We start from the raw sequence: 24292 nt of genomic DNA, 5'->3' as shown, positions 1-24292 counted from the left end.
TTCTCCATGGTTGGATTTTTACATTTTATTTCTTGGTTCATTTCAATGACCTGTATCATGAGAGTACAAGTGAGAAGGGCAATTTCCTCTTTACAGATTTTCCAGGAACAGCAGATTTGGGGGGGGCAAATGAGTTCCATCCCGTTTGGGGGGTGGGGCGTCCTAAACTCTCCTGACTTCACCATCCCCCACAAGTCAGGGCCCCTCTTCCCTGGGAGGCCCCAAAGCTGGTGCCTCCAACTAACAAGTTGGCCTAAATTTTTTCTTTGAATGTCCAATGGCTCCATGAGTATACACCAGGGCCTTTCTCACCGGACAGAGTTCCCATCGTGCCGGATCCATTTCCTGTGGCCACCGGGGTTTATGTGTATGAGCAGCATCCACCTCGCTGGCACAGAGCCACCAAGATCACCACCTCCCCCCACTGTTAGAGGCTCTAATGACAGGACAGTTGCCAAAGCACAAGATCCATTGACACACTGTGTACAGGACACCCACCCACCCCAAACCAGTTGTACCAGTAACTGAGATGCTTCTCCTAAAAAAGGATGGGCTGCAAATGCCAGCCGTGCATGGGCCCCTGACAGCTCGGGTCCTCCTGCTTGAGCAGGGAAGTGCTACTCGGCGGAGGAGATGCCACCCCCAGTCCCACCTCCTCAAGCACACATTCCAACAGAAGGCTGGGGAAGGCTCCCAAGGAGCAAACTCCAACTTCTATCACCGTTAGGACCCTCTAGTTCAGACCTTGGGGCATGGCTCCTAACAGCTGTCAAACTGGGGGCTGTGCTCAGGTCCCTTGATGCTAAGGTGCCTGGGTCCACCCCGATTGGGACTGCCCAGAGACCTAGGGATGAAGCATCTGGGCCAATAATAATTCCAATGCAGACAGTTAGGTGGCTTTGGCCTCGGATTCCCCACAGGCCAACGGGACAGGAACACACTTCACTATGCTATGAGGCCTCCTGGAAGCCTTTACCTTTTGTATGTGAGGACATCAGAGAGACACTCAGTAACCACTGGGTCTCAGCCAACCCTTGGGTCTGGGGTGACCTCAGCAGGTCCCAACATAGGAGTTCAGAGGAGTGGTATCTGGGGTGGAGAGGTAGCAAGGCGAAACCAGCATCGGCTGCTTCACATGGAAGGCTGTAGGGCTGTGGGGGACAGCACCTGGCCCCCTGGTGTCCAGGCTCATCCACCTGCTTCTCCAGATGCTAGGAGGTTGGGGTAGATGGGTGTGGATTCCCCAGGAAAGTGTCTCAGGTAGGGCTACTCTGATCCCTGCTTCAGAAGGCAGCTGCTTAGAAGATGCTTTTACCACACTTAACCCTCCTTCATCTTCAGGGGATCCTGAGCTGCCATCAGCTAACCTGTGTGCAGTGGATGGGGTGCTAAGGGCTGCCCTAAGTGCGTTATAACCGACTTTGAAGGCCATTCACAGAAATCAGGTGACTGTCCCCATTTGCGTGGGACTGAGGCGTTTCCCAGGACATGGCTTTTCAGTGCTAAAACCATGAACATTCTGGGCAAACCAGGGTGGCCGGACACCCTCCACAGCAGCCAGGAAGACAGGGGGTCCCACCACAGAGCTGTGCCTTCTCCGTGCACTCAGGGAGCCATGTCACACTTTAGTCCAAAGGTGGCAGAGCAACGCCCACCCCTCAGGGCACTGATTTGCCCAACCTTCTGGAATGTTGGGAGTGGGGTGTCCTGCTGTCCACCGTCCACAGTAGCCAGCCCCTCCAGTAGGCTGGCATGTTCCCCTGAACTCCCCGTCTTATCTCACTTCTAGAACTTTCTGCACTCTGCAAAGATTGGGTGGAGCCTCTCCCCATCTTGGCCCAATCCTCCCAGGACCACCACCCTGGAGACCAGTGCCCAGGTGCCCGCAGATGGGGGCGGGCCTCCTCACTCCCCAACCTCCCGCGGGCCCACCTGCTGCGGACCTGCCCCGAAGGCTGACAGCGGGAAGGGGAGAAGCAAGCAGAAGGGGGAGCTCTGGGGAACAGTGCCTCCACCCTGCCCTTCTCTGAGCCAGCCCCCTTCCCAGCTATGGACCTTGAGGTCTCCTGGGCTGGCTGAACCCACTGAGCGAGCTCTGAGGTAGGGGCAGCAAGCGGCAGGGATTTCCTGGGAGAGGCAGGAGGGGAAGGCAGTGGGCCCCGGAGCAGTGGTGACAGGCGGGTGGGAGGACCCGGGGGCAGGTGCCCAGAAGATGCAGAGCGCTGGCAGCGGCTGTCTTGATGATGAGTCCCTCACGGGAGCTGGGTGTGTGCCAAGCTGAAAAGATGCAGGGCTGGGGGGGCCCTCTGGACCCCAAAAGGTGTGGGGCCTCTTGTGGAGTCCCAGAGAACCTCAGAGTAGGCGGGGCCTCTGGAAGCAAGCACCTGCCCCGTGGGAAGGGCAAACTTCCAGGAGGCGCCCAGCGGGAATTGGGTGGGGGTCCGGGGCGCTGAGCACCGCCCACCCAGTGCAGGGGGTCGGGGGGGCCGGGTTAGGATCTGCACTGCGGCCTCTTGCTGGTTTGGGGGAGGAGGGGGTGCTTCCTCGCTGGTCTCCAGTCTCAGGGGAGTGGGCCCTGGCCCGGGCCTCAGCAGCGCCCACGGGGAGGAGGAACACACCAAAGAAAAAGCCGGTTACAGACGAGCCCCCGCCGCCCCCGCCGCGCCCCGCCGCCGGGGGCTCCGCACGCTCCTTCCTGCGGGCGCTGGGACTCGGGGGCTGCTCTGGCCATGATACAGGGCTTGAGGGGCGAGGCTGGTGGCTGTGGAGGTCTCCGTCCGGCCGCCGCCGGTGCGGGCGGGAGAGGGTGCACGTGCCGCCGTCAGACCTTGGCCTCCAGCATCTCCAGGAAGAGTTTGTGCATGGGCACCTTGCCCTGCAGTTTGACGCTGTAGAAGTGCTGCACCGCCTTGGCGGCCGTCTGCCGCAGCAGGGGCAGGGTCAGCAGCAGCTTGCCCGTCCTCCGGGGCTCCTCGTGGCGCTGGCTCAGCTCGTAGTCCTGAAGCGCCTCGTGCAGCAGATCCTGCAGCTTCTGCACCGCCTCCAGATCCTCGATGTACATGGAATCTGAGGGCACAGGGCGGTGTCAGCGGGTGTGGCCCGATGCCCTGGGGTGTGTGTGTGTGTGTGTTTGTGTGTGTGTGTGTGTGTGTAGCGGGGATGCCCTGGGGCCTTCCAAATCCTCCCGACCGAGAAGGAAGTGGAGGCCCATGGAGGCTACGCTGCCACCCTGGGGCACAGAGGCCCATGGCAGAGCTGAGGCTCGGAGCCAGGGAGCCACCTGTATCTACGAAGGTCATCTCTTGAGAAACCACCAAGAGGTGGCAGCGGAGGCCCGGAAGGCCTTGGACGTGAGCAGACCTGTCACTGCCCTGGAGGTACTGGGTGGGATCGGGAGCCAGCCTGGGGGGGAGCTGGAATCTTGCATCCCTCCCTTGCTAGCTGTGTGACTTTAGGCAAATTACCTAACTTCTCTGTGCCGTATTTTTCTCCTTTGGTAAATGAGATGATAGCCACCCCTACCTCAGAGAGGTTAAATGAGTTAACATGGGTCAAGGGCTGAAAACAGGACTTGGCCTGAAGTGAGTGCCCAGCTGGAAGTGAGTGCCCAGCTGGTGGTATCATGACCAGCATCGTCCCCCGTACTGTTGTTGCTGCTGCCACCAGGCACCAGCTGGTCTTCAATGTCATCACTGGCCTGACAGGATGCCGCTTACAGAATGCAAACGCAGACAAAGGGGCTGAGCTCTGTACCTAGGGGCCCTGTGGCAGGGGTCTGCTGGGGGACTGAGACAGCATGGCTGGATGCAAGGGCCACGGTGAGGGAGCATGCTACTGGGAGTCCTCTAAAAATCCTGAGGAGGGCTTTGGATTCAGGCACGAATTAGGGGTTCAAATGGAAGTTACCTAAATCCCAGCAGGGCAGCCAGGAACCCGAGGACAGCTGGGTTACAGTGGGGTCTCAGCTGAAGCAAAGGCAGTTTCCTAGAACCCAATCGCTGGCCTCTGACATAATAACCTGCCTTCTGACATTCCTTAAAGATCTCGAGCCGCCACCCAGAACTGCAGTGCCCAACGCAGGCGGGAAGTTAAGGGTGTGTGATGCATCCAGGCAACTGAAAGCTCTGCGTAGGCTGCCGAGGAAGGTGGAGCGAGGAGCAGAACAATGCCTTTGCAGGCTGGGTTAGTTTAGGTACCAGACCAAGGGCAGCTGTTCCAACTGGCTGACCCCAGTGACGCCTTCTGACCTTCTGCATCCGTACTCAGTCCATGCCTCCTCTTCCTCTTGAGAGAAGAGCAGAAAGGGGAAGACAGGACTCTGGAGTCTTAGATGCTGTATTATTTTGGCCACTGTTTCCTCCCCCATAAAACGAAGCAAATGCCTCCATACCTCATAGGGTAGTGGCAAGGGTTAAAAGAAATTGCACATTGCCAGGCACTTAGTAAGCACCTACTACATGTAATGTTATCATTATGATGAGGACCCAGCCTGGGGCAAGTGCCTTTAGTGCGCAGGGGTACTAATGGCCCCACGGTCAAGATGCTTCCACACTGTTCTTCCCCTTGTTCCCAAAGCAGTGAGGACTCCTTTGCTGCTTGGAGATGGAGCCTGGCTCCATTCCTACACTCTCAGCTGTTTCCAGAATGTGTACCCAAGATGTGCCGGTCCCTGTGAGGCTGGGATATGGCCATCCAGACTCCCCGCCTGCCCCAGCTTCCTTGCCCCACCCCCACCCTCCCCCAGGAGGCCAAAATTGGCAGCTGCCTTCGACCAAAAATGAAATAAAATAACATCGCAAGATTAATTTCTTTGCAATCCATCAGTGAGTCTGTATCGATGGCATTGATAAACTGTTAATTACAAAATCAATGGCTATGAATTTTTTCTGCTGTCAGGGAGCCTTGGAGATGGCCAGGATTTGGGGTGAAAGACGGCCAGCAGGCTCCTGAGGGGCTGGGGTTCGGGGCCACAGCCCGTCTCTGATGTGCTTCATTCTTCTGCCGAGCATCAGCCCCCCAAGCCACACGTGAGTGGTCCTGTCTCGTGCGCTCAACCTCAGCAGTGGCACCCACAGTGGCCCTGGGGACCGCCACCAGGACCACTCCTCCGATGACCTCCTGGAGCTTATCTCTCTTCTAGTTGGCACTCTGTCTGACTGGGAGACTTTCCCACCTCGCTGCACCACCTCTCATAGCCCCCTGGACCGACCCTATCACAAGCCAGTCCCTTCCCAGACCTGGAGCCTCTGGTCTGAGCTCAACGTTCTTTTCTGGCCTTTCCTGCGACAGGCCTATTCCTTCCTCATTTCCTGCCCAAGGCTGATTGCTCCACCTTGCAGCCAGGGCCTGTGTGTCACCAATTCCACCTACATTTTGATCTACGTGTACCTGCACAGAAGCTGCAGGATGGCCTGGGAGATGCCACTGGGGTAAGAAGTGCAGATTCCTGGAACTTTGTCTGGCACAACAAAGTGTGTACTCAGGCGAAGCTAGATACCAGCAAAGCTCCTGATGGGTTTGTGTTACTAAACCATGAGCAATCCTCAGGTGCTGTGTGTGCATGTGTGCATATGTGTGTCTGCATGTGTATATGTGTGTGTGTGTATATGCGTGCATGAGTGCTTGTGCGTGAGCATGGGTACACATGTCTATTTGTAAATATGTGTGTATACATGGATGCGTGTCTGTATGAGTGCAAGTGTGCCCGTACACGTACGTGTATTTGTGAGCATGCATGTCTGTGTGTACACGTACATACATACCTGTGTGCACGCACGTGAATGTGTCTGTGAGCATGTGTGTGTGTGCACACGTGTCTGTATTTGTGTGCATACATGTCTTCATGTGCATGTGTGTGTGCACGCATTTGCCTGTGAGATCAGAACAGCGGCAGGCTAAGCCAAAAAGCCATCTGAAAGCTGTCACAGCCTGACGTTCAGGGGTGGGGAAGAGGTAACAATTAAAGGGCCTCTCGCCTCCTCACTGTCCTCTCCTGGCACAGGCCAGCTTGAGCTCTAGGTCAGGTGTGAAGCGCTCAGCAGAGTCTAAAATCCAGCACGTGCCCTCCAAGGCCTGGCAGCCTTGCTGGTCTCACGGTTCCCCGCTCCGTGTCCTCTCCTTCCACCTCGTTCCCTCCACCACACAAACTCCGGCCCCTCTGCCAGGGCCAGTACGGCACTTCCCTCTCAGTAGGTGAGCGCAGGCTCACCAGGGGCGAAGCTGTTCTGTATGGTGGGTGATGGGGGCACTCTGTCACTACCCATTTGTCACATCTATAGACCCACACAACACAAGGAGTCAACCTTGATGGCAACTAGGGACTTTTGTTAATAATAATGTATCAATATTGGCTCATTAATTGTAACAAATCACCACACCAATACAAGATGTGAACAGTGGGGGTAGATGCCAGTGGTGGATGTGGGTGGGGTGGGGGCCACAGAATTGTACTACCACCTGCTCAATTACTCTGTACATTTAAAACCACTTAAAAAAAAACAACCACAGGATAAGCATTCTCTCATAAAGAATACACTCCCATTCTGGAATTTTAAGATGTAAATGGTGGGTACAGAAGCATTTCAATTTTTAGTTATTATTTTGCATTTGTTTATTAATAAAAGGGAGTTAAACTAAAAAAAAAAAAAAAAAAAAGGCTTCCCTCTCTGTATTAGATCAGGTTCCTCAAAAGTAGAGCCCAAGACCAGGGTTCGGGTGCATGGATTTCTGGAGGGTGTGCTTTCAGGAGGAGGGAAGTGAAGGAGGCAGGATAGGGTAAGGGCAGGAACAAGGAAGGTGAGTGAGGACATGGCCTTGGCTTGGGCCTGATCCATGCACAGCTCTGATCCCACCCTGCCAGGAGCCCAGCATTGGGCTGCAATTGCCAACGTACGTAACTCTCCAGGCAAGGCAGGTGATGGTAGGTCTTGGTGAAGGAGGCAGCTGGGGGCTGTTAGCAGCCAAGCTCAGCAGCTGGGCCATGGGCGCGCTAACACAGTAAAGGGGGGCTGAGCAGGGCATCTGCATTCCTTAGGAAGCTATTTGCTGGGGGACCAACTGTCTGGGTTTACCAGGGACTGGGGTTTCCCAGGACACAGGACTTTTACTAAAAGCATGACAGTATCAAGCAAACCAGTTGGTAACCCTATTTGTACCGTCTCCACCTGGGAACCAGCTCCCCTGCTTCCCCGTGCTGGTAACACTTTGTTTCCTCTAATATTAATAATAATGATAATAATTAATATTTATTGAACATTTCCTCTAGGCCAGGCACCGGGCTAATGCTTTATCTTCAGCCGATCATTTAATAGCAAAATGCTTGGAGGAGGTACTGGGATACCCCCATTTTACACACAAGGACAGGGCTAAGGAAGGTGGCCAACGTGCCCAAGGTCACACTGCTACTAAGTGGCAGAGCTAAAATCTGAACTTGGGTCCGTCTGACCCAGACTTAAGCAATGAACTCTAGCACACGCTGTCCTGCAGCCGATCTGCCTGACACTCTTGAGGACAGGGAGCAGCCTTTCTCTTGCCTTCTCTGCGCACTACTTGGCATGGTACCCTGCACAGGGTGGGCGCTCCCTAACTGACACACATTATATTCTAGCTCGCTCACCTGCATCGCCAATCGCCTCTCCCTAGAGATTCTAGCCAGAAGCTGGAAGGGGCGAAGGAATGGAATGAAGCCTCCTTTTTATGTTTTTAATTTTTTTAAAAAAAGGGTTTTTTTTTTATGATTTATTTATTTGATTGGGCTCCCTGCAGAGAGGCCTGCTTCTCCCTCTGCTTATGTCTCTGCCTCTCTCTGTCTCTCATGAATTTAAAAAAAAAAAAAAGGAGGGTATTTATTTATTAGACAGAGAGAGTAAGGGAAGGGGAGAGGGAGAGAGAGAATCTTCGAGCAGACTCCTCACTGAGCATGGAGCTGGATGCAGGGCTCCATCCCAGAACCCCGAGATCACGACCTGAGTCAAAATCAAGAGTCGGATGCTTAACGGACTGAGCCGTCCAAGCGCCCCACGAAGCCCCTCCTTTTTAATGACAGACCAGACAACTCAGCTGGGAAGGTTTGTTTTTCTCTTGTGTCTGAGCAATTTGATTGGGAGATTTAAGGAGTGGTTAGAAGCTGGGGGTTGATTTTGCATTCAGAGGACTTTGGTCTAAGTCCTAGCCCTGACACACCTTCACAGCGTCACCCTGGGCAATTTTCTTCACCTCCCCAAGCCTCAATTTCTACATCTGTAAAAAGCACCTTGCTCATAGGGTTGTAAGAATTCAGTAAGTTCATGGCTATTTAACAGGTTGAGCACTTATTACGTGCCGGGCATGTTGTGAGTGTAATATAATTGTATTTAAACAAATGCCTTCCGTAGTCTGGTGGGGCAGGGACTCTTTATTGTTCCCATTTTATTGATAAAGGAAATGAGGCACAGAGGGAAGCAACTTGCCCAAATGATAAAAGCGGGCTTTGACTCTTAGCCACTTAGCTATAGAGTCTGTGTCCTTAACCAGTGTGCCGGACTAGCTCTCAGAGGCCGAGCCTAGTGCCCTACAAACCCAGGGCTCAGGAAGGATGTACCTATTGCTGGCCTTCACCACCACCCTCTCTGCTCCAGGCCAACCCCTCACAATCTTTGGTGGTAAAAGTCCTGGCATCTTCACACCATCCTGCCCCTGTGGTGGCCTGGCTCACAGGCCCCAGAGCTGTGCTCTCCCAGCCCAATAAGACATCTTGAAGCTCCCGCTGCGGGCCCCACACCCGCCCTTCCTTACCTGAGTTGGCCAGAGCCAGGGCCTTGAGTGTCACAAACTCCTCCTTCTCCACCTTGAGCTTCTTGTACCTGCGCACCAGCTGCAGGATGGCCCGGTAGAGCTCCAACAGCCCTGCGAGGCGGGAGTGCTCCTCGTCCATGATGTAGTCCTCGGCATACACCAGCTTGTCATCGTAGGGCAGCGAGCGGTACACGATGCCCAGGATGAGGATCTCCATCCAGGCACTCTGCAGCAGGCTCATCTGATCCCCAAGAGAGAGGTTCGAGAAGCCTGCGGGAAGAAGGGGCAAGGAGGGTGGCAGCAGTCAGGTGGGCTGGCTGGAGGAAGTGATCCTGGGCTGGATGAAGGAATTCATGGGAAAGACTTAGACAACAAAAAGACTTCAGTCAATGTTGACAGTTGTTACCACTATTATTGTTAGTTCTATGCAATTTTTCAAATGTCTGTAGAGGCTTTTCGATTAATTAAATGCATCTGTAATTTAAGGAGTTATTAAATTCATAATAGAACCAAGAGGCAGCAATACAGGGTCCCCTTCGCTCTGGGGACTTTCCAGATTCCTCTCTCCCTGCTCAACCAGGGGAGGTTCTGGTGTTTTAAAGTGACAGCTGATCCTTAGTGCAGTCTCAGCTGTGTGTGTTGACCCAAGGGCCCAAGTGGAGAAGACGACTCAGCTGTTCCTGGCCAGTGACCGACCCGGCCCCCCACCCCTAGTGACCACAGCCTGGGGCTGCTAAGAGCTCAAGAGCCCCCAGGGTCAGGGGGCACTTTCTCACAGGACAGCCAGTCCTCCAGAGGTCAGACCCCTGCAGCCCTGGCCATCACTTCCCACCTAACAATGACTCAAGCTGTCCTGCATTCTGGGAGCATGGTATCCCGGGAGGAGTTCCCCCTCCTTGCTAGCAAGGAGGCTGACTCCAGAGTGAAAGGGGGTCAGTGCTGGGCATGGCTCCAGAATTAGGACACTGTCTTGTCTAAGGTGCTCGAGAGATTGCCAGGGCCTGGACCCTGACTTCCCCATTTGAAAGCTGTGTAATTGCCCCAAACCTCAGGGTCCAGTTCTATGAAATGCGTATAACTGTAGCATCTGTGTCAGACTCGCCGTGAGGTCTAAATGAGATAATTGTGGAACATACATCGTGTTCACTGAGCTCATACAATTGTTATTAATGGGGAGATGAAAAGTCTTCATCTACGAGATGAGAACAGTGTCTAGAATTGCATTGTACGTGCACTTGACTTAGGCATGGAACAATTAACATCCTGACTTGAGAGGGAGAGTAGAGAAGACGCAGGGGGAGGAAGTGAAGGAGGAGGAAGGGGGGTAGGAAGTGAAGGAGGAAGGGGAGGGGAGCAAGTTGATTTTCAAACATCTCGGTCACTAAGCACAAGGTGTTAACTTCAACCAGAGACCCAGCGATTGGCTGCCACCCTGACCATGCCAGAGTGATGGAAAGAGCAAAGTGTATCCACAAAGCCATTTGCACCATGCGTCACAGGCAACTAGGAGGGGGATTTCTGGGGGTAAGTTTGCTTGTGTGGGTGAGCGTCTACTTCACTTGCTGACCTGGCACCTCACCCTGCAAGGGTGCAGCACTGATGTGGGGGGCTGCGAGGATAAAGAGGTGGTGCACGGACAGGACCCAGCTCCACTCTTCACACAGCTGGTGCCCAGCGAGCCCGAGTGAGGATGGTGGTCATTACTATTACTGTTTTTGTTGTTATTAGCATGCTGTTGGCAGGGCTCTCCTCTCCCTTCTGGGCATGTTTGGAGGCCTGGGGTGGTCCCGAGTTTCTGGACAGGCCCATCGTTCTGGGCTTCCATGGAGTCTCCCCTACTCTCCCCTGCTGTCCCCTGATTCTAAAACCCACTGTCCCCTCCATTTTCCAACCAGTGCATGAGTGTTCAGCTTTAGGGGGCACCCCCGGGGTGGGGGGGAAGCCCCTTTGCCAGGCGGGTCCCCCTCTGCTGATGAGCATCCTCTCAGTCCCATCCTCACGGTTCCTGGGTGCAATCTGTACACCCCAGCCTGAGCTCACCACCCGGCTGGTGGCATCCACGGGTGACTGACAAAATAGCTGGGCAATGACAGTGATGGACAGGGGCGGGCCTGGACTGAGGCGCCTCCTCGGGGAGAGGCTGTGGCACCGAGGGGCCGGGCGCGTGTGTCGTCTGGCTCCTGGCGCGCGAGGGGATGTGTGGCAGCCTGGGGCGGCAGGGACAGCCGGGAGGTAATAAAAGGCAGACAGAATGGACATCCAATTTCCCTTATCGGGCCTCTGAGCGGGAGAGGCCTTGAGCGACATTAATTAACAGATCCCAATCAGCCGGCTCACGAGGGTGTGCGCGTGCGGGGACGTGGGGGGCTGTACTGGCAGCAGACACACCGGAGGGAAGATGTAGGAGGTGGACGGGGCAAAATTAACGGACAATTGAATCGGAAGGTGGCAAAGAGGGAGGCTTCTGGCAAGGAAGGAGGAAAGACCCCTGTGAGGCCCATCACGCAGGTACCGCCACTAGGATTAACCGTGTGGTTCTCTTCATTCGCTCAGCAAATCCTCCCTGGGCACCTGCTAAGGGCCAGGCCCTGGGGACAGAAGGCGAGCTCAAACCAGAACGAGGCCCCGGGTGCAAGAGCCTGCAGTAAAGAGGGAAAGGCACGCCCTGAGCCCCGAGCTCCGCTGTGACCTCAAGGTTAGGACAGTTAGAAGAGCCAGAGGGATGGGGGGGCTCCGAGAACACATCACGGGTGAACTGGGCCCACACGGGAAGTGTGGGAGGCTGAGTGAGCCCTGAAGGGTGAGAAGGGCTCCAGAGGGGGCAGTGAGAGCGCCGCCAGTGAGTGCACCCAGGGGTGCCGGGATGGGCTGCCCCGTGTGCACCCATCTTCTGGCCCCGACTGCCGAGCACCCAGCCTGGGACAAAGGTATCCCCCAGCACAATAGAATCAACAAATGCCACAGGGCCCTGACTCCCAGGGGATAAGACAATGGACCCCAAGAACTCAGGAAGACCCTCTCCATTCTTTAGACACAAGTTCAGATTTCACCGCCTCTGCCCAGTTGTGTTGGAGTCAGAGACTGGCCTGCCCTCTGGGGGAAACGCAGAGGAAGGGAGACGACGCCTCCGAGAGTTTGTGCCACCATCCAAGGCTCCACCTCTCTGCTAGTGGGCCCGGGCCCTGACTCCTCTCCTCCTCCTTGAACGGCTTCAAGGGGAGCTGGAAGGGGCTTTGAAAATCCAAATGCAAAAAAAAAAAAAGAAAAAGAAGAAAAAAGAAAAAAAAGAAAAGAAAAGAAAAAAGAAAGAAAAAAAGAAAAAAGAAAAGAAAAGAAAAAAAAGAAAAGAAAGAAGAAAGAAAGAAAGAAAAGAAAGAAAGAAAAAGACAAATAGACAAAGAAAGAAAACGCAAAAAGAAAAGAAAAGAAAAGAAAAGAAAGAAAAGAAAAGAAAAAAGAAAATCCAAATGCATGGAGCAGTACAGAGGCTGCTTCATTTTGTGCAAGGGAGGGGGGAATAGGTGATATATTTTAATTTTTGAAAGAGCCCAGATGTTTTCTAGTACTTGAAAAAAGAAAACACTGGAAGGGAAAATGAAAAATAAAAACTGGTCTAGGAGGAAAGGGAGGGGGGAAGCGACAAGGATGGAAGGAAGGGTTTTGTGTGCACATTTTTCTCTAGTTTTGGCTTTCGAACCTGTCCAGATTTAAGATGTTCTCAAAATAAAACCAAATCAAGCATTAAACCAAAGTCATGCTCCTTTCAACCTAGCAATTCCACTGCTTGGATTTTCTCCCCCTAAATACACAGAGACAAATGTGAAGCAGTGTTTGTTAGATTGGTCTGTAATGACCCCAAGCAGGAAACAACCTAAATGTAACTAATGTGATACATGTAATCACTATATAAATGTAATTATTAGCTAAAATGAATGGCATATTAGAAGCCACTAGAAAGAATGAGGTAGAACTGTTTTGGCAGGTGTAGAAAGATAACACAAAAGTGTAAGGAAGATGTAACAATAAGGCACAGACATTAGAACCAGATTGTCCGCTGGAATCCCAGCTCTGCTGGCCACGGCCTGTGACCCTGGGCACATCCACTTCTCTGAGCCCATTTTTTCATCTGTAAAATGGGGATATTACTACTATTTCTCTCATGGCACTGTTGGGATTAAATGAGCTAACGTGTGGAACACTCAGTGCAATGCCTCCCGCAAGGTAGGCGCTACTATGTGATATAATTAAATGAAGGAAGCAGGATGTAAAACAGTGTTCAAGAATGGTCCTATGGTGGGGGGGAGAACACGCACGCACACACACACACACACACACACACACAGATATACACGCGGGCATGCACACAGTGGCTATACATGCACAGGAAATTCCCAGAAGGATGTTTAAGAAAGATGAGGGATTTGGAACTCCTAATATCCATCCCTCTGTCACCTCTGACATCTTTACTAGAAGCACAGATTCTCTCTTTTACTTAAACCCAAACGAAGGGCTGAAGCACTCCTCCCTGCCCTTCAGCCGAACACCCTCCACTTCTGCTTTTCTGTGCTGGGCCCAAGACTCCTCCTCCATCCAGCAATTAGTGATTCTGGCACAGGGGTTGCTGCTGGGGGAGGCTGGTGTGGCTCAGGCCCCTGGGCACCACGTACTGCCCCCTTGAGGTCCTGCCCCGCCCAAGCTGGCTGCCCCCACCTGGAGCTCTGCTGTCCCCCCACCCCCACCCCCACCCCCCGCCACTGCCCCAAAGTTGCTTTATCTGCACCAACTAATCTGATAACATTCAGGCTCTTCCCGAGCCCCCATCCCCCTATGATGTGACAGCATGAGCTCCTAGAATTTAAGAAAGGAAAAAAAAAAAAGCATATAATTTGTGGCAAGTGGAGTTCATAATCTGTTAATTTATTATCGTTTCTGTCGACCTGGAGGGCCATTAGCAGAGGTAATAAAGGGAGATGTAATTATAGGATCTGAGGCCACTCCAGACACAGCTGCTGTCACTCGGCAGCCCATATTTCATTGGCCGCTGGCATTCCCTCCCCAGTGGGAGCCAGACGGTGGCTACCTGGGAGCGGGCTGCTGAGGAACCCCTCCGTAGGAGGCCTCTGGGGGGTCCCCTGCAGAGGTGTGCACTTGTCAGCCTGGGCCGGGCAGGGCTGTCCTGGCTGGGGCAGCCTCCATGCCGCCCGGGGTGGCGGGATAACCAGCTAATAACATCTGGACGCTGCAATTCATCAAGGGATTCCCTCCCTCTCGTAAAGGCTGCTGCCTCTGGTTCCAAACTGTCACTCACTGGGAACAAGAGGAGGGCACTCTAAAGACTGGGGCCTGTCCCCTGAGCAATGCAGGACTGCATGTGGCATAGGGCAACTGCAGATGGACTCGAACAAAAGAACGGCCACTGGGGCACCTGAGTGGCTCAGCAGCTGAACACCTGCCTTTGGTTCAGGTTGTGATCCCTGAGTCCTGGGATCGAGTCCCGCAACAGGCTCCCTACAGGGAGCCTGCTTCTCCCTCTGCCTGTGTCTCTGCCTCTCTCTCTGTGACTCTCATGAATAAATAAATAAAATCTTTAAAAAAAGAAAAAGAATGGCCATTATTCTGAGTGAGTTGCCATCAGCCCCAGTTCCCCATGGAACTCACTGGTGTGACTGTCCTCTGTGCTCAAAAACAGGAGTGAAAGGAGTGGGGCTGCTGGGAAATGAGTTTGTGCTCAAATGATCCTCCCTCCTGGCCAAGTGGGCCACTCAGTGCCTGTGTGCATAGGTCAGCTTCTGGGCTTGGCCTGAAAACTTGTGTTCATGGCGCCCTGATGCCCCTCTGGCCTTTCCCTCCATGGCCACTGCCCATCAGGCCTGATGACCTTGCTCGGGTTCTGCTCTCTGCCCCTGCAGCCCCTGGCGTCCCTCCTGCCTGGGGACTCTGTCCCACGGTTGTTCTTGCTGCATTCTAAGTGTTCAGGGTAGGAGATAGGACATGGGGTAGAGGCGAAGTGAGATGGGCTGTGGGGTCCCAGCAGCATTAACGGAGCTTCCCGATATCATTCGGTCTGTTTTTGCAGGTTTAGAATTTTCCATGAAAAATAATTTTGTTTTCTTAAAAAATTATCCATCTTATTCCCAAATGAAGTCCTTGGGGGCAGAAACTAATCAAATTCTTTCTATCAGCACAACTTCTAGCAAGAGACCTTACATAGAGTTAATGCTCAATCAAAAAAAAAAAAAAAAAACCTCAATCAATGCGTGCCAAGGCAAGTATTGAAGGGCCCTCTGTGTGCCAGGCTCTGGACAGATACTGAAGGCTAGCCCATCCTGAGCCATGACATACGGTTTCCTGTGCATAAGGAGAGTGGCCTGGGCACTAACCTGAGCTGCCTTAAGTGAGTGCTCCTGCGGTCCAGGAACCAGGGCAAGCAGGAGCCGACACCAGTCCCAGGCTGGGGCCCTGGCTTGCACCTATTCTGCTAAACCTGCTCCCTTTCTGGCTCTCTCTCTCCGTCTCTTATCTAAGGGCTAATGAGCAGGATTTCAGGTGAATTTTCTGTCTAATCTGAGATGGGATTAAGTCGATTAGTTTAAATATATCAGGCACTTGATATGTCATCAGCCCTAATATGAGGTTTACACGCAGTGGCAGGAGACTCTTAATTAATTTTACCTTAAACACAAGAAGGTCAGGCCCAAATAATTCAGCATGCAAATGTATGCAAAATAGGGCAAATTAGTGTTTCAGACAGACAAATGAGGCCCTATGTTTATTTTATTTTTTTAATCAGAAAGAATTCAGCTTTGGACAAGGAAAAATGAAGACGTGAAAGGAGGCTTTTCATACTATTAGCAGAGAGGACAATGACACGGTCATGGTCCTGCCACTTATCAAGCACCCACTGCGTGCGGGGGCTGGGATGAGTATGCTGTACCCTCTATTATGATCCCCAATTCATAGGCAAGGATGCTAAAGCTCAGAAAAATGAGATCCCTTGCAAGGCCCGTAAGGACAGAGCTGGGATCAGCTCTCAGGTCTGCCTGAATACAAAGTCTGTGACCCTAACAATCACTCTGCCTACTGCCCTCCTGGTGGCCACCGATGGGAGATGGAGCTGGGGGTGGGGGGAGGACATGGGAGAAGAATGGGTGCATGGGAGACAGGTGCCTCCAGGTTCTACGCCTCTGCTCAGAGGTGTTGAAGGAATTGGTGGCAGGAGAAGGAAGCAGTGACGTGGGGGGCCGCCAGGAGCCACTCCTGAGCCATTGCTGGGATACAGTGGAGGAGGAGCGTGGGGTAACAGGGAGGGCAGGGTGCGAGGGGCAGGGGGACGTGTACCAGATTTGGCCTTGGGTTAGTGGAGCAATCCAGGCTGAGGTGTCTTAAGCAGTGGCCTGACCCCACATCTGTGCTGAATCAGCACAGGCCAGATTCAAAACTACTGAGTGTGTAATCCCAAGAACCTGAGCTCCTTAGTAAGGGTGCGCCAGCTCAGATCCCCCACCCCACTCGGAGTCCACCCCGAGTCAGAATGCCAGGGGCCAGCCACCAGGGAGTCCCTGCGGAAGGAATTCTACGCTTTCTTCTGGCTGAGTGACACGAGCATCGCCTCCCAAGCCCCTGTCTGCAGGAAGCCTTCCTGTAGGCTATGCACGCACATCTTATATAGGGACATTTTGACTCACCCCAATCCACTGTGGACTGTGGCATCTAAAGTCTAGGGCACCTCTGCTACATCACCATGCATGCCATATTCATTTTTCAGAGCTGGTGACAAGCACGAGAAGGATCTATAGACAGGAAGATAAACTGCCCCATGTCACATAGCCAGTGAGAATCCAAGTCCATGGTGATCATTCCCCGAGGAAAACAGGATATCTCTACCACACTATGGACAGGCTGTTAGAACCATAGAGGGAATAAACCACACAGGCTTTAGAAAGCTCCCCAACAAGTGTATAATGCAAAAAATGTGGGTGTTGGCATCTACAAAAATAGAATTAAAAATCAGTTTCCACCATTTATCCACAAGGAGGAAGCTGATAGATGGGTTTGGGCCACATACAGTAAATAAAGTCTGTATCACCTGAAACATATTTATTACATGTACTTTCCATGCTGCCTATTAAAAGCTAGGCCTCCCTTATCCTCAGGCATGTGGCAATAGTGAGTCTGCAATGAACACTAGCGTGTTCCATGCATCATACTCTTATTCACATTTCATCCTCACATCAAAGCCCATGAAGGAGGCACTGCTGGTATTCTTTATAGACAGAGGGCTCGGGTGACCTGCCCAGGGTGACACAGCCAGTAAGCTACAGATCCAGAACTTGAATCCCAGTCTGATTCCCCGGCCCATGTTCTTAACCACTCCAGTCCCCTGGCCTCTAAAGGAAGCAAGAGACTCAACTCTCTCCTGCATTGTTTCCCAGCACATTTCCAATAAGGTCTACTATGAAATGCCTTCAGCCTTCAAGGATTCAAAAAAATTTGCTTTTGAATCTTTACCTATTGTAGATGCAATCATCACCCCTCTAGAATGATAACTGGTTCTGAAGAGCCGCTAGCAGTTCAGGAATGTTACAAGGACCTTCCAACACCTGCTCACCTCCAATTCCACAGAGAAAGAAAAGGAGTGCAGAAGAAAACATGGCACCTGGGTCCTGGCTCCCACGCATCAGAACCACAGCAGTGGGGACAGTGGCTGAGCATCCCTGGCTCTACCCTCCCCCCGCCCTACGTGACTCACCTGGGATGTGCTTGGCCCAGCCAATGATGACCACGAGCTCCCTGTCTGCCAGGTCACAGAGAGTGGTCAGGGCCTTGATGTCACCCTCGGGCATGCCAGGGGGAGGCATGGCATACAGCTTGTCCGGCTCGGCCACCAGCAGGTAGGAGACAATCTTGGTCACTGCCAATGACCAGAGAAGAAATGTAAATGTTGGAGAAAAGAGGAAGGGGCTGGGGTGGAGCCTGAGATGGCTTAGGAAGAAAATTCGGGTTCTGAGGAGTCCTAGGAGGTCATCTCCCTTCCTTCTCTGACTCTACAAACTTGCTGGGCTACTGATAAATGTCCCTCCAAGGGAAGCTGCTGGTGAATTCTCTGGAGAGGAACATGCTTTGAATGGGAGGCATGGGGTTATTATGTTCTGGATGCTGGGGCCCATGTCTTCTTAGGATCATGCTTCACTTAGAGCCATATTCTGTAAATCCCCCATGGAAAGGCCATCCGAACGAAGCCCAAAGCACCCAACACCAAGCCAGGCACTAATCCGACCTCACTAAGATCCATATTGTCCCATAACCAGCAGTGGGAAGGTAGCATTGCCCCAAGGGATGCCAGACATTCCAGGCACTCACATGGCTTTTTAGCGGGTGGAGAAATCTGTAAGCTCAGGTACGGGCTGCTCTCAGAGTCCAGCCGTCGTTTGTACTTCTGGCGGCCTCCACGCACTCGGTCAAGGCGTACACCTGTTGGGGAGGAAAGGGAAAAGGTGTCAGGTTGTCCAATATTTGGGTGTTACCACTAACTTGTCAACACTGGCTTTGGACCCCATGATTAGATGCCTTTCGGATTGCCCCTTGGCCAGTCTCAAGCCAGGGAGTCAGACAATCCTAAAACAACTGTCTTGATAGTAATGGCCCATCCCAGCTGCCAGGGCCTGGCCCCGTCTCTGGATTTGGCATCCTCTTGAAACTTATCCCGAGCAACCTTGAGCTCTCCAGTCCTACTGTTTCCAAAGGGAAAGCACAACAGAAGCACTCCTCTAGGAGTCGGGGATGGAAGACTCATTATCGTAGATCTGCTGTGAATCCAGGGAGTGTTGAATTAGCTTGCAAGAGAGGAAAGGAATCTCTGCCACTGGCAGGCACCTCAAAAAGAATGAAAACAAGGATTTTCAAACTTTTCACATAAGCAGCATCCTGATGGGTGTTCACTACAAATAATTAATTTCTGGATCCCACCTTCAGAGATTATAGGATGGAGTTCTACAGTCTGTCTTCTAAAACAGAGGGAAGGTGAGGATTGGTCAGGGCAGCAGAAGCAGGGGTGTGGGGGCACCTGGGTGGCTTAGCAGTTGAGCATCTGCCTTCGGCTCAGGGTATGATCCTGGGGTCCCAGGATCGAGTCCCGTATTGGGTTCTCCACAGGGGTCCTGCTTCTCCCTCTGCCTATGTCTCTGCCTCTCCCTCTGAATAAAGAAAATCTTAAAAAAAAAAAAAATAAAGGCAGGAGTGTTCACAGTCCTGGGCCACATGCTCCTAGATGGGGATGCAGGTGAGGTGGTCCTGGCCATACGAGGAAAATAAATACCTCAAAGTCTCCCAGGAGCAGGTGCAAATGCAATCGTGGCCACTCACACTAATATCCCTCTCCAGGAGTGAGGCCCTATCCTAGAGAGATGTGCTATTTCCCTGGTTTTATATGGCTTCCAGAAACCCACCCCACCCATCAGCTCCTGCTGTCTAGACAGACGTGTTGGTGCCATTTGGCACCCTTCCCAGGGTGGACAGGACCTCAAATGGCCTCCTCATCCAATGGCACACAAGCTCGGACTGGCCACCAATCTATGGCGCCCAACCTGAAAAACGGATGGGCTCCAACAAACTAGCTCCAAGGAAGCAGAGCAGCCGGCTCCCTTCACCTTACCATGAAACAGGCCTTGACTAAAACACATCAAAAGTCAGAGCCAGAGTCTTGCGAGGAGGAGAACTTGGTGGCCACCTCGGCCTCTGAGGTGACAGGCCAAGTTCAACTTCCTGTTCCTTTCCCCAAAGGGCAACAGCACCACCCTCACAGAGCCCCAGCAGTTGATCTTCATTCGGGGCCCTGCCTGGCACTTGCTCCCAGCCACTTCCTCCTGACAGTCCTCCTGGTTGCTGGTGGCAGAGGCCTCCGGTCCTATCAGTTCCGGCCCTTCTTGGGGAGAGGCAGGAGAAGGCAGGAATTAACTGTAACTGAATGGAATGAGGATTTGGATCCCATTCATGCCACGGGTGATTTTCTGGCAGTTTCTTACAACTCCCGGCTACTACATTTCCGCCCCTGGGGACAGAGAGGAAGTTCCCCAGAGCAACAGGAGCCATGCAAAGTAAGATCGCTTTGTTTACAGAATGGGAGGGAGCAGCCCTTCTACTGCAAGTTGCCCTAAAGCAACTTGAGGTGAGGAGTGCTGATGGTACCAGGCCCATGGGCCTCCAGTTAAGGGCTCAGATCGCCTCCTCCTCCAGGGCCACCAGGCCAGACTGCCCAAGGGGACAGTCTCTTCGTGGCCAGTCACTGCTCAGTGTTTCCATCAATAGTGTCCTTCTTACCCCACAGATGGACACTCCTGTACTTGATGCAGAGCATGGCTGGAGTGAGCATTTTGGAAGGGGGGGGGTTCGACCTAGCATCCCACCTGTGCCTCCCCTATTGTGTGAGTCATCTCATAGGAGGCCTGCACCCATGCCCACTATGGATATCCAAGTGGGGCAGTTCCTCCTACTTGCCCCCCTCTGGCCAGCATGGTCTGGTGACACAGGCATAGTCAATGACAGGAAGCTTTGATCAAATGTCCCCAAGACAGCAAGAGGGTAAGGACTGGTGGGGGCAGGTGGGCAGCCTCAGGCCACACAGTCCTGGCCATTGCACCTGCTGCACCTGGGCTTTCCCGAGCTTCCCCTGGGCCTTGTCTGGCTTCTCAGTGAAACTTGCACCTCCCAAGAGGCCTCTAATGAACTTGCCTTCTTCTTTGGGGGGTTGGGGGGTGAGGTGGGGAACAGACTGCAATGGACCCCATCTGCCCTTGGGTTCTCCAGGATCAGACCGTGAGGCGAGGAGAGTTTGTTAGGAAGGCGAACTAAGGAAGAAAGCCAGTGATGAGTGCATTCCTGAGGTCAGCAGGCTCCTGGTGTCAGCCGCTGAGGCTCGGCCTCACCGAGGACCCTGGGAGACAGAGAGGACCCGCGCCGTCACCCCTGCTGCAGACACGGGCCTAGGGGACTGCGGCCACCACCCGGGCAGAGCGGATGCAGGTGGGGCACCTGCTGGCTGCTGCCCTCCTTCTCAAAGGGTGTCGTTGTGGCCAGGCATCACCTGGGGCCTTGTCTGCAATGCAAGAATCTCAGGCTGCCCCCTAGGAATCCGAGTCAGCTTGTTACCAAGGCCACTCCAGGCTACTGCAGCCGCGCCGACCAGCAGGGCCCCGGACTGTGAAGGGGGCAGCTGAGGCCCACGCCGCGCAGGACCCAGACCCGAGTGCTGGCAGGACTTCAGCTCCCACCCCCACCCATGCCCTGGGAGGCTGGCAAGACTGAAAGTGACAGTGCCGAGCTTCATTCACACAGGACGGCGAGGACACCCATGTCCTGCGCACCTACTACACGCTGGGGTCTGCCTGGAGTCCAGGATGAGTCCAGGATGAGCCCCTTCCCCACTTCAACGCCTTGCTCTCCCCTCCAGGCCGCCCATCCGACCGCAGGCAGCTGTCAACAGGAGCGGGAAATGCTCAATAAAACAAAGAAAGAGCCAGGTGATCCTTAGCAAGGCAAGGGGATGGGCAGTTGCCACTCCGTCACTACCTCCATCTAGAATGTTCTCTGTCCTGATACAGGGCCTGGCCCTTAGTGGGTGTTCAAGATGCACCTGTCTTGATGCATCCATCAATGGGCCTCCTCCCCCTGACCCCCATGAGGGTTGGGTGCTTCTTCCAGGGGTCCAACAGCACCCTGGCTTCCCCTACTGACCAGACGCCACTACGGCCAGCGGTTCTGCTCTCCGTCCCATTCCAGGGTCTGTCGTGGTGTCCAATGCCCAGCAGATGCTTAGAAAGCCAGAGCTATTACTAACATCATCACCATTATTATTACTACTCTTCCCCAGCACTGTGGACACCTCTCTGGCGAGTCACAGTAAGAATAATCAGGAGAACAGGCTAACTTATCCAGGACTTTCTCTACGTGTTGCCTTTGTAACCTGTAGCATATACGACGGCACCATTATCCCCATTTTATAAATAAGAGCCACTGAGACTCCAGCAACTGGGTAACGTGCCCAATAAAAGAGCCAGTACACACTCTTTGTTACTCCAGGGTACAGTCCCCCAGGGCCCAGCGGGTATAATCTTTCCTCTAAATTTTCTCCTTCAGATCTTCACAGCATGATGGTCAATGGCTCCAATCAATACACGCATCAATTACCAGCTTATTCTGTTTTCTGAAGAAAAGTAGTCTGTTGGGTTTGATTATGCCCCCAACTGCTACCTGACATGAGCCAGGCTTCCTGCCTGCTTTCCCAGGTCGTGTCCCAGCCACACATCCACGAGGGCTCCAGCCCACAGGATCCCATGAGCAAGGGCCCAGGCCTGTCCTGACCCCTCGTGGCTCATACGGCCTTGGCCCAGGTGGCTCTCACAGCCTCGGTCTCATCATCAGGTACAGGGGCGACGAGGCCATGGTAACACCAACTCTGCTCACCGAATATGGCTTTTGGGACAACAGAATGACATCACTGTGGGAAAATGCTCTGTAAACTGGCAGTGGTTCCAGTAGGCCAGGGGAGGCCATCACTCCCAGCAGCACGCATGGCAGCATTCACTGGAACTTCACATGCATGCCTCCTTGTCCTTGTTTCCCTCTGTTGTGACCCACTCTTAAATTCAGTGGGTTCTTTTTTATTTTTTTAAGATTTTTAAAATTTATTCATGAAAGACACACACAGAAAGGCAGAGACACAGGCAGAGGGAGAAGCAGGCTTCCTGCAGGGGGCCCGATGAGGGACTCGATCCTAGGACCCCGGGATCATGACCTGAGCCAAAGGCAGATGCTCAACCACTGAGCCACCTAAGTGCCCACAATCTGTGGGTTCTTAAGGGAAAGGGCCCACTTCAGCACTGCTTTCTGAGCTCCCTTCCTCCTCTACTGTCCCAGGCAGGTTTTATTATATTTAGGGTAGAGGGGTCCCAAGGTATAGGCCTGTGCTTCCCAACCCAGGGACCCTCTCCCCACAGGCTGGGCCCCACCTAAGTGATGTACCCATGTCCCTTTTGTCTGCACTGTTCCCAAAGGCAATTAAGATCTGGATTCAGGGACACCTGGGTGCCTCAGTGGTTGAGCATCTGCCTTCAGCTCAGGTCCTGGAATCGAGTCCCACATCAGGCTCCCCTCAGGAAGCCTGCTTCTCCCTCCGCCTATGTCCCTGCCTCCCTCTCTCTGTCTCATGAATAAATGAAGCCTTAAAAAAAAAAATCTGGATTCACCCTGGAAGGCCCAGTTCAAGTACCATCTCTACTGAGAAGCCCTTCCTGACCACCCGCCACCCCGCCCAGAGCTGGCCATGCCCATCTTGAGCTCCCTTTGCTTATTCTCTATTACAGCAACTTTTCATATCACACTGTGTGCTCATCCCCCTGGTAGACCAGGGGCATCTCCTGGGCAAGGACCTCTTTCATCTTTCTCGCCCAAGCTCAGCACCCAGCCCGTGGGAGCCACCAAGCATCTGATGCACCAGCTCAAATGCAGCCTTCACATTCAGGAAAACAAAAGAATCGTTGGGTCTGGTCCTTTTTCCAGCCTCCAGAAACGCACTCCCTTAGGACAGCCCATCCCTCATCAAAGTTTCCCTCATATTGAGCTAAATTCTGCCTCCAGATCACTTTCTACCTTCTGTCCCACCCAACGAAGACCATCCCCCCTTTCATAAGACAACCCTTTATGGACTGGAATATCCTTGGGCACCCTCTTTTGATGGCCAAGCACTCTTTATTTTCTATATTTGTACGATGTTTTCAGGCCTGTCACCTCCCTGCCTTCTACACATTAGTCTTTATTGATGTAGTCTGCTCTGAACTGAGCACGGTCAGCATCTCAAGGGCAGAGACAGTGGACAGGTCTGAATTCCTCTGCACTCTGCCAAAACAGACATTGGTCACTATGTTTATATTTATTATCTGCCGATGTGTTTTTATATTTTCTAGAGTACACCGCTCACAATTTTAGCAAATAAGATAATGGCCCAGACTGCGTTCTCATCCTGAATGTTGCTGCAAGATGCTATATCATGAATCCCTTAAAAATGCATCAAATTCTAATGGCTGGGTCTAGCAGACATGATTAGTTGTCTACACAATTGTCTTTCCATTCCCTCTTTCATGCTCAGGGAACTGGGATTTTGTTGGTAGAGGCAACGTGCCCGGGGCCACTCCTACCAATTTAGGTCTCTCCCTGCTTCCCCAGTTTCCGTGGTAGCAAGTGCTGGTCATATGACCTGGTTCTGGGCAATGGGTTGTAAGGGGAAGTCCATGCTGGGGGCTTCTGGGAATGGTTTTGCTTTTCTGATACAAGACACAGACAGGTTTGGTGCAGCTCTGCCTTTCTCCTGCCCTGACCTGGAAGGTGAAGGTTAGAGCTTTGGCAAGCAACCTGCAGCCATGAGGCAGCCAAGTGAGGACCCCAAAAAACACCAAAGAAAGACAGAGAGAGCCTGTGCCCTCGATGCTATGGCTGAGAAGCCTGTAAAATGCCAGCAATCGTCCATCTC

At 52.9% G+C, this 24292-nt stretch overlaps 1 protein-coding gene across 4 annotated transcripts in view; it reads right to left on the bottom strand.

Annotated features, from left to right (window-relative positions):
- The window catches only part of ESRRB (estrogen related receptor beta), a 114421-nt gene continuing 90129 nt past the window's right edge, over positions 1-24292 (bottom strand). For all 4 annotated transcript variants that reach the window (XM_038545354.1, XM_038545352.1, XM_038545351.1 and 1 more), the window contains 4 exons: positions 18133-18243; positions 17522-17683; positions 8773-9042; positions 1-3066 (listed from right to left, as the gene is read on the bottom strand). In XM_038545354.1, the coding sequence (XP_038401282.1) occupies positions 2822-3066; positions 8773-9042; positions 17522-17683; positions 18133-18243 (788 nt within the window). In that variant the 3' untranslated portion in view covers positions 1-2821. The remainder of the gene's footprint in view (positions 3067-8772; positions 9043-17521; positions 17684-18132; positions 18244-24292) is intronic.

The sequence above is a fragment of the Canis lupus genome, chromosome 8 (assembly GCF_011100685.1).
Source record: "Canis lupus familiaris isolate Mischka breed German Shepherd chromosome 8, alternate assembly UU_Cfam_GSD_1.0, whole genome shotgun sequence".
NCBI classification, from domain to species: Eukaryota; Metazoa; Chordata; class Mammalia; order Carnivora; family Canidae; genus Canis; species Canis lupus.
Note: the sequence above shows the minus strand (reverse complement) of the source record. Positions and strands in the feature narration are given on the sequence as shown.